The 9,933-nt window shown below is 44.5% G+C and overlaps 2 protein-coding genes across 2 annotated transcripts; one reads left to right on the top strand and one right to left on the bottom strand.

Moving 5' to 3' along the window:
* The first annotated feature begins 532 nt into the window (after positions 1–532).
* On the top strand, positions 533–3,729 carry LOC123103581 (hypersensitive-induced response protein-like protein 2). Its single transcript, XM_044525215.1, has 6 exons — positions 533–673; positions 1,890–2,085; positions 2,254–2,374; positions 2,655–2,746; positions 2,819–2,915; positions 3,050–3,729. The coding sequence occupies exons 2-6, from the start codon at positions 1,897–1,899 to the stop codon at positions 3,403–3,405; spliced, it is 855 nt and encodes a 284-aa protein (XP_044381150.1). The 5' UTR covers positions 533–673; positions 1,890–1,896; the 3' UTR covers positions 3,406–3,729.
* A 116-nt stretch (positions 3,730–3,845) lies between these two features.
* On the bottom strand, positions 3,846–4,951 carry LOC123103582 (F-box/SPRY domain-containing protein 1). The gene is made up of 2 exons (XM_044525216.1): positions 4,380–4,951; positions 3,846–4,197 (listed from the first exon to the last, which is right to left on the bottom strand). The coding sequence occupies exons 1-2, from the start codon at positions 4,511–4,513 to the stop codon at positions 4,047–4,049; spliced, it is 285 nt and encodes a 94-aa protein (XP_044381151.1). The 5' UTR covers positions 4,514–4,951; the 3' UTR covers positions 3,846–4,046.
* Between the last annotated feature and the right edge of the window lie 4,982 nt (positions 4,952–9,933).

Raw genomic sequence — 9,933 nt, 5'->3', positions numbered from 1 at the left:
CAATCGCAAAGGACGAAGAAGAGCATTTGCAGACTGGGTCTTTTACCCTCTTGATACATTAGTATATATAGGGCCCACATGTCCGTGACATGTTTTAGAAGTAATCCTCGAGTTTCAGTTCCTTTTTCCTCACCAACTAAACCATAACAGTTGTTATGTGTTGCCTGTAAAAAAAACAGTTCTACGGAGATTACATATCTTCCAATAAAAACATCGCCAACTGTTGAACCGCCACCTCCCCTGCCTCCCATATATTGTATACTCCTATAACAACTTATCCTTTTATATTTTTCGCAAAAAATGGTTATCCTACGATATGGTTATGTTTTTGGTGTGATATATTATCTTGTTTTTTTGAAAGGGATATATTTCTTGTTACATGGCTGAAAACATTTATTGACCTATTTTCTAGGGAAAAGATATATGTATATCTGTTAGACCATCCGCTCCATCAAGACCACAAGATGGGCACAGCAAGATCTGAGCCGTCCATCAGCCTCCTCCTCTGCTGCCGCCCGTATATATACGCCACACAGCCACAATCCCCAGCGCAGGAGGGTTCTGGTCCAGCGCTGAAGAAGCGGAAAACCCCAGGCGCCCAACGACCTTCCTTCCGGCGAAACCATCCTCCGACTCCTCCCTCATCTCCCTGCTCGCCGAGGCTCAGCTCAGGGTGACCGATCTCTTCCCCCCGTCTCTCGTCGGAATTACGCGGTAGATCAGATTGATGCATTGCGCGCCGTCTAGGTTTTCTGGATGGGCTCTCTCCATGTCTTTTGTTGTTCGCCTTCTTGTGTTCCGCCGGTCGCAAGATTTCCCCCCTTGTAGGTCCCCATCGGTGGAACATAGCTGCAATTTTGCGCAAATTCTTAGTTTTTTCTGAGAGGGAGTGGCCCTGCTTCAGATGGCAGAGGGTGATCTTTGAAAATTCGAGACGGATTTGGTCGATTGCTCAATCAATTGCCTGATGGTATCGTGGTTTCGTCCAACATGTGCGCCCCTGTGGGTTGTAATCGATCGTGATGTGTTATGCGTCGTGCTTTCTTGATCGCTTCTTAGGTGTAGTTATAGTTTGCAGGCCCTTGAATTTGCGAGCAGGCCATTAAAGAGTAGATTGCGGAATTTTGGGGTTTTTTGTGAAATAATAGTTGATTTTTCAGTGTCTAATTGCAGATTTTTAAGCTGCTTGGTAGTCAGATTACTTTGGTAATTAAACCCCTACGCGGTCGTCTTGCGGGCTAGCCTGAGTTGTCATGTATTCGTATGGCTGTATCTCTCCATAGTTTGTACCATTCGATCCAAAATAAGTTCCCCAGTCTTGAACTGGGGTTAGTTCACAACTGCCACACTTTTTGTGGATCGGAGGTAGCACCTATTAGCTCCCAGGAATTCCAACCAAGTGGCCCCTTCACCTCTGATTTAAGTCACCCACTGCACTTGGCTTATTTCTTTCACAATTCACCAATCTGTACCTAGTTATTCTGGCAAAGCTGTACTTCGTAGTTATATTTGTCTGGATTTTTCTTCAGTTGTTTTGTTCTGTCTTATGGTAACTGGTTTTGAAAGCATGTGTTGCATCATGAATTTATGCATGTATTTTCAGAGGTCTCACTGTTTCAACTTGTAATGGTATTACGAATTGGTCACGAACCCTATTTGTAATACTCTTTGCTTGAAGTAGGATAATATGAAATGTTATGTACTGGCCAAGGTTGCCACCTGTAATGTGTGAACCACAACGTGTACAAGTTTAGCACGCCATATACCTGTAGTCTTATTGATGGTTATCCTTGGATGATGAACAATTCATCTTTGCCTTTGCAGTCTGCACAGTCGACATTTATGACTTCACTGAACTTTATTTAATTACTATCTTTTCCATTGTGCAGATAAACCATGGGTGGCGTTTTGGGTTTAGTGCAGGTTGATCAGTCAACTGTTGCTATCAAAGAAACTTTTGGGAAGTTTAATGAGGTCCTGGAGCCTGGTTGCCACTTCTTGCCTTGGTGCATAGGGCAACGGATTGTTGGTTACCTCTCACTGCGTGTGAAACAGCTAGACGTCCGATGTGAAACCAAAACAAAGGTATTGTCTTGTATCATCGTATCTGTACTTATTTAATAACTTGCTGAAGCAATCTTAACAAATGAAAATCACTTACAATGTTCCCATTTGGGTGTTTTCTCTGTTCTACAAATGAAAAACACTTTCCTTCTTCTTTCAACTCTGATATCTTAATCTGTGCCCATTCAGGATAATGTCTTTGTGACTGTTGTTGCTTCTGTCCAATACCGTGCCCTTGTTGATAAGGCATCTGATGCCTTCTACAAACTGAGCAACACAAAGCAACAAATCCAGTCGTACGTCTTTGATGGTAAGTTACTGTCCACGAAATTTCGCTAAATGTTTTGACTACATCCCTTGTCTGTGTCCAGGTTTAGCCTTATGTTCGTACTTTTATCCTCAGATATTTAACTGAAGCTGCAGATTTTCTATTTCAAATGGTTGTCAATTTACTGAGATTCACGTGCTTCCTTTAGTATGCTTGTTAACACCAGTTTCTTGTTTAACTTTTAATCCAAAGGATAAGATTTGTATGCTTTTTACCCTTTTGTGTGCAATTAGTACTCATAAAGCTATGTGTCTTGTTTCAGTTATTAGAGCCACTGTCCCAAAGCTGGAGCTGGACGATGCATTTGTGCAGAAAGATGACATTGCAAAAGCTGTTGAAGAGGAGCTTGAAAAGGTTCTTGTTCACTGTCCTGTTGTCCTAGAGCAGAGAGATTATCTTGACTGACCTGTTTTGCAAATGTTGTAGGCAATGTCTATGTATGGGTATGAGATTGTGCAAACTCTGATAGTTGACATTGAGCCTGATGTGCATGTCAAGAGGGCAATGAATGAGATCAATGCAGGCAAGTCTAATGCTCATTTGCTTTCAATCCACATACATCAGATTAAACTGGCAGCAAAACATATACTAGATGATTTGATGCGTGCTCAGAATTGTCTTTTGCATATCTAACATGAATGTGGTTTTGTGAAACAGCTTCTAGGATGAGGTCGGCAGCCAACGACAAAGCAGAGGCTGAAAAGATTCTCCAGATTAAACGAGCAGAGGGAGAAGCCGAGTCAAAGTACTTGGCTGGTGTGGGCATTGCAAGGCAGCGTCAGGCTATCGTGGATGGTCTGAGAGACAGCGTCCTCGCCTTCTCTGAGAACGTCCCTGGCACCACTGCAAAGGACATCATGGACATGGTTCTGGTTACCCAGTACTTCGACACCATGAAAGAGATTGGGGCCTCGTCCAAGTCTTCTTCGGTGTTCATCCCCCATGGTCCTGGGGCCGTCAAGGATGTGGCATCGCAGATCAGAGATGGGCTCCTTCAGGCCAACACTCTCTAAGAGGAGGACCATGGAAAGGGATAGCTTCTGTTTTGCAAGAGTTGTGAAGTTCTTCATCATTCACCATTACCCTAAAAACATATTTTACGCGATAGATATTTGGCAAGGTCGTGAGTAATTTATCTACCTGTGTGAGCTACTACGTTAAGTTGTGAATTTTAGTGTGAACTACTACCTAGATAATCAGACTTGCATGGAGTGGGTTTCTGTAAGAAAAGTTTAGCCAGATTCCTGAATGCTACTTGTTGCTACTTGCAAGTGAGCCTGGATGCTGACCAGTCTTATCTTAATTATTATTTGGTGATAACTATGGTATTTGTGTTTTGTGATGAGTTTATCTCGGTTGGATTGAGCAGATGACTTGCTTTGGAGCCCTCATCAGAATGAGGTGCAGTTGTTCTCGGATATTGGCAATAGCAGATTTTGATGGATCCATCATGTGAATGAAAATTGCTACAATTGCAGTCCACACTCTTAATTCCTGATAAAGTGTATAACTGTACAACTGCACACTGTAAATTCAATACAGTTTATCAAGCATGTATGTACACATGATAAAGCTTGGTCTTGTACTGGTAGCACTGACACTGAGTATGCTTGTGGCAAACTGATGCAACTCCAGTGCCCTGCCTGGTTGAAGGTCAAGGGCACCAGGTTCGCAGGCTTCTGATGGAGCAAGTTGGGCACGGCGATCGGGCATCGGACTTGACGCTGAGACCCTGCAGCTTCCAGGCGTCCATGTACTCCATCCTCCACTCTTCCCGTAGCTCCGCAGAATCGCGGCACCACTGCCTGGTGAGTGTAATTCAGGTCACGGGTTACCGATCAAAAACAACTGCTCCTATTGCATACGCTGAACAAAACACAAACAGCTCAAGATTTTGTGCCTCAGAAGCCGTCCGTAAGTTGATCGGCACAAACCTACAGCAGGCAATCTGTCGAACACCGCGCGTGCAGGAAGAGGGGGAGCTGACCTGCAGACGAGGGAGCAGCTGAGGAGGTCGACGCAGTCCAGCTGCGAGAAGACCCGGGAGATCACGTCCGCCGGCGCCCGCAGCGCGGCCGGCGCGGCGAGGTCCGCTTCGTTTGGTGGCGGCGGCGGCGCCATGGCCGGTCCGTTGTCCCAACAAGGTCCAGTTCTTGGACTGGCTCCTAGAAGTCCTGAAGCTCTCGTCTTCTCCGCGTTTGATCGGTCCCTTTGCCTTTGGATCCTAGGCGAGACGGGGAGGTGATTTGTGGATGAAACTAAGCCCGATGGGGCGATGACGCCGTGTTAGCGAAATGGCGGAGGAAATCAGGAGGCGTGCTGAGGATTTGTTCGGCTCTGACAGTGATGCGCAAATTGATGTGCACGGTCGGGACTCGGGAAGGTGATGTTTCTGCATATGTGTCTTGCGGCCTGTGGTCGGCAAAGTGATTGATTATTTGGAGATGTTGATTACACCATCTAGGACACCACGTTTTCTCCCCCTAAACGTTTGAATCGTCCGCCCGCATTAGTGACAGACAATGAAATGACCCAACCGAACCCCATCATTCCTAACCTAAATGGAGGGTAGACTGGCCGGCACCCTCAAACTGAGACTAAATTTGGGGGCAATATGAGAGAATTGCCGACGTGCCGGGCGCGCTCTGACACCCCACTCCATGTCATACCCGTCCACACGATCCCACCTACAGCCACCCAATCCTCCTTCCTCTCTCATCTCTCTCGCGTGGAGCACGCAACAACATCGGCAGAGGAGGCGGTGCCTCGCGGCGACGACGGGTGGGCGGACGAGGCTACTGATGACAGAGTGGACGACAGCGAGGGAAGCGGCTTACGACCTTGCGTAGCCATCGCGTGTGCGTGCTGGCCGCAGCGCTTGCAGCCACAGTTGTGCTGACTGGCGCTGCAACTGCGTGGTGGCCACCATAGCCCCGTGATGGGGTGCGTGCTGGCGGTCATAGCCGCGGCCGCGTGCTCGCGTGCGTGCTGGCCACCGTGCCGCGTACGGGCCTTCAGGGCAACTCCAACGCACTACCTCATCTAGTCTGCAAGTGTCCGTATAGGCCCAAACGAACAGACGCCACGACCCAAAGCGCGGCCGCATTCACAAATTTTATCCGCTTCTCGTCCGGCCCGCCTCGTTTTTAGAGCAAAATTGCTCCTGGTTTGTGTCCATGCGGACGGGCACACGCTTGCTTCTCGTCCACCTCAGGTACGCGTGGCGGCCGTCCACCAGCCTCCACTGCCCAAAATAACTGCACACGCGCGGCGGGCCCCGGCTGCCCCGGTCACCGGTCAGTCCACATCTTCCACTCCGAGCCCGATTGCCTCCTCGAGCCCCAACACGAGCGAGCAAACCCTAGCCACCGCGCATCTCCTCTCATCCACCACCCCGTCGACGCCATGGGATGGCATTGGGTTGGCAAGGGGAAGATCGACCGTCGCCGCTCCCGCCTCCCACTGGATCTGCTCTACGACCGTAGGTACACCGTGGATTCGCCGATGTGGGATACGTGGCTCCACGACTAGCACGACCTGCGGCGGTAATCCTTTTTTTCCAGACGTCCTCCCAACCCGCCCCGGTCGCGTCCTGCTCGTGCTCAGAGCCTGCCCCATACACGCGGGCGTACGCGTGTGCGCGGCCTCACACCGACGCCGTCCCCGTCCCCGCCACCACCTCCCATGACCGAGGAGGAGGAGGCCGAGCTCACACTATAAAAAAAAGACACATCCGTGACATTATGGTCTGAATGAAAACTTTTTTCTGTCATGGTTATGACACTTCTATGACAATAATGGTGACAAAAACACGTATCATCATAGATGTAGGTGACCTTGTCTTGCTATACAAGCCTCGTTTAAGATTTTTTGTAATAAAGCTTCTCTCTAAATGGGAAGGTCCTTACATTATTGAGGAGGTTTATCGTTCTAGCGCCATCAAAATTAACAACGCCGAAGGCACTAACCCGAAGGTGGTAAACGGGCAAAGAATCAAACATTATATCTCAGATACTCCCATAAATGTTGAAACCAATATTATTAATATCATAACACTGGAGGAGTACATAAGGGAGACTTTCCTGAACGTTTCAGACTCCGAAAAGGAATAGGTATGTGGTACAGTAAGTAAACCGACTCCAAAACGTTTTCAATGGCAATTTTTCTCCGTTTTAGAATATTTAAAAAATTAGGAAAATTAGAAGTAATCCGAAGAGTGCACGAGGAGGCGACAAGGCAGGGGGCTGATACGTCTCCAACGTATCTATAATTTTTGATTGTTCCATGCTAATATATTATCCGTTTTGGATGTTTTATATGCATTAATATGCTATTTTATATTATTTTTGGGACTAACCTATTAACCTAGAGCCTAGTGCCAGTTTCTGTTTTAACTTGTTTTGGAGTTTCATAGAAAAGGAATACCAAATGGAGTCCAAACGAAATAAAACTTTCGCGGTGATTTTTCTTGGACCAGAAGACATCCAGAGGACTTGGAGTCCAATTCAGAAAAGCCATGAGGCGGCCACAAGGACGGAGGGCACGCCCCCCACCCTTGTGGGCCCCTTGTGACTCCACCGACCTAGTTTCTTCGCCTATATATTCTCATATATCCCAAAACCAACAAAGAGAGCCACGAAAACACTTTTCCACCACCGCAACCTTTTGTACCCGTGAGATCCCATCTAGGGGCCTTTTCCGGCGTCCCGCCAGAGGGGGATTCGATCACGGAGGGCTTCTACATCAACATCATTGTCCTTCCGATGAAGCGTGAATAGTTTACCACAGACCTACGGGCCCATAGCTAGTAGCTAGATGGCTTCTTCTCTCTCTCTCTTTGATTCTTAATACCATGTTCTCCTTGATATTCTTAGAGATCTATTCGATGTAATACTTTTTTGTGGTGTGTTTGCCGAGATCCGATGAATTATGGATTTATGATCAGCTTATCTATGAATATTATTTGAATCTTCTCTGAATTCTTATATGCATGATTTGATATCTTTGTGAGTCTCTTCGAACTATCGATTTGGTTTGGCCAACTAGATTGGTTTTTCTTGCAATGGGAGAAGTGCTTAGCTTTGGGTTCAATCTTGCGGTGTCCTTTCCCAGTGACAGTAGGGGCAGCAAGGTACGTATTGTATTGTTGCCATCGAGGATAAAAAGATGGGGTTTTCATCATATTGTTTGAGTTAGTTCCTCTACAGTATGTCATATTGCTTAATGCATTACCCTGTTTTTTATGAACTTAATACTCTAGATGCATGCTGGATAGCAGTAGATGTGTGGAGTAATAGTAGTAGATGCAGAATCGTTTCGGTCTACTTAACACATATGTGATGCCTATATTCATGATCATTGCCTTAGATATCATCATAACTTTGCGCTTTTCTATCAATTGCTCGGCAGTAATTTGTTCACCCACCATAATATTTTCTATCTTGAGAGAAGCCACTAGTGAAACCTACGGCCCCCGTGTCTATTTTCCATCATATAAGTTTCCGATCTACAATTTTAGTTTCCGATTTACTTCCTTTGCAATCTTTTATTTTCCGATCTATAAACCAAAAATACCAAAAATATTTACTTTACCATTTATCTATCTCCATTATATCTCACTTTTGCAAGTAACCATGAAGGGATTGACAACCCCTTTGTCGCGTTGGATGCAAGTTGTTTGATTCTTTGTGCATGTATTTGGTGACTTGTTCGTTGTCTCCTACTGGATTGATACCTTGGTTCTCAAAACTGAGGGAAATACTTACTCTACTTTGCTGCATCACCCTTTCCTCTTCAAGGGAAAAACCAACGCAAGCTCAAGAAGTAGCAGGAAGAATTTCTGGCGCCGTTGCCGGGGAGATCTACGCCAAATCAAGACTCGTCGCCCGTCAACTTGCCAATTTCTGGCACCGTTGTCGGGAGATCTACGACAAGTCAAGACATACCAAGTACCCATCATAAACTCTCATCTCTTACATTACATTATTCGCCATTCGCCTCTCGTTTTCCTCTCCCCCACTTCTAAAACGATTTTCGAAAATATTTTCCTTTTCTTCGCCTCTCTTCCGTTCGTCTTCTTCGCTTGCTTTTTATGTTCTCGTGTGTTGGATTGTTTGCTTTGTCACGATGGCTCAAGAGAATACCAAATTGTGTGACTTTTCCAACACCAATAATAATGATTTTATTAGTACTCCGATTGCTCCTGCCAGTAATGCGGAATCTTGTGAAATTAATGCTGCTTTGTTGAATCTTGTTATGAAATATCAATTTTCCGGTCTTCCAAGTGAAGATGATGCATCCCATCTAAACAATTTCGTTGATTTGTGTGATATGCAAAAGAAAAAAGATGTGGATAATGATATCGTTAAATTGAAGCTATTTCCGTTCTCGCTTCGAGATCGTGCTAAAACTTGGTTTTCATCTTTGCCTAAAAATAGTATTGATTCATGAATAAGTGTAAAGATGCTTTTATTTCCAAGTATTTTCCTCCCGCTAAGATCATCTCCCTTAGGAACGATATTATGAATTTTAAGCAACTTGATCATGAACATGTTGCACAATCTTGGGAGAGGATGAAATTGATCATACGAAATTTCCCTACGCATGGTTTGAATTTGTGGATGATTATACAATTTTTTTATGCTGGATTGAATTTTGCTTTTAGAAATCTTTTAGATTCGGCCGCGGGAGGTACTTTAGGGAAATTACTTTAGGAGAAGCTACTAAACTCCTAGATAATATTATGGTTAATTATTCTCAATGGTATACCGAAAGATCTTCCACTAGTAGAAAAGTGCATGCTATTGAAGAGATTAATGTTTTGAGTGGAAAGATGGATGGGCTTATGAAATTATTTGCTAGCAAGAGTGCTCCTATTGATCCTAATGATATGCCTTTGTCTACTTTGATTGAGAATAATAATGAATCTATGGATGTGAATTTTGTTGGTAGGAACAATTTTGGTAATAACACGTATAGAGGTAATTTTAATCCTAGGCCGTTTCCTAGTAATTCCTCTAATAATTATGGCAATTCCTACAAAAATTCTTATGGAAATTATAATAATATGCCCTCTAATTTTGAGGATAGTGTTAAAGAATTTATGAGTTCGCAAAAGAATTTCAATGCTTTGATTGAAGAAAGTTGCTCAAGATTGATGATTTGGCTAGGAACGTGGATATAATTTCTCTTGATGTTGATTCTTTGAAGCTTAGATCTATTCCACCCAAGCATGATATCAATGAGTCTCTCAAAGCTATGAGAATTTCCATTGATGAGTGCAAAGAAAGAATCGCTAAGATGTGTGCTAAAAAGGATTGCTTTGTAAGAACGTGTTCTTCTAGTTTCCGTGAAAATAATGATGAAGATCTTAAAGTGATTGATGCGACTCCTATTGAATCTTTGTTTTCCAATATAAATCTTGATAAAGGTATGACTAGAGATGAGTCAACTTTAGTTAAAAGGCGTCCCAATGATTCGGAGTTTTTAGATCTTGATACAAAAATTGATCAAAGTGGGATTGGAGAGGTCAAAACTTTAAG

This window comes from Triticum aestivum, chromosome 5A, assembly GCF_018294505.1.
Source record: "Triticum aestivum cultivar Chinese Spring chromosome 5A, IWGSC CS RefSeq v2.1, whole genome shotgun sequence".
In the NCBI taxonomy this organism is placed as follows: Eukaryota; Viridiplantae; Streptophyta; class Magnoliopsida; order Poales; family Poaceae; genus Triticum; species Triticum aestivum.
Note: the sequence above shows the minus strand (reverse complement) of the source record. Positions and strands in the feature narration are given on the sequence as shown.

What these genes read in the sequence shown, in the direction of transcription:
- LOC123103582 (XM_044525216.1), bottom strand. Translation starts at nt 4,513, where the DNA reads ATGGCGCCGCCGCCGCCACCAAACGAAGCGGACCTCGCCGCGCCGGCC. An exon ending in AGCTGCTCCCTCGTCTGCAG is followed by an intron (nt 4,198 to 4,379) that starts GTCAGCTCCCCC and finishes TACACTCACCAG; the next exon opens with GCAGTGGTGCCGCGATTCTG.
- LOC123103581 (XM_044525215.1), top strand. Translation starts at nt 1,897, where the DNA reads ATGGGTGGCGTTTTGGGTTTAGTGCAGGTTGATCAGTCAACTGTTGCT. An exon ending in GATGTGAAACCAAAACAAAG is followed by an intron (nt 2,086 to 2,253) that starts GTATTGTCTTGT and finishes GTGCCCATTCAG; the next exon opens with GATAATGTCTTTGTGACTGT. An exon ending in TTGAAGAGGAGCTTGAAAAG is followed by an intron (nt 2,747 to 2,818) that starts GTTCTTGTTCAC and finishes CAAATGTTGTAG; the next exon opens with GCAATGTCTATGTATGGGTA.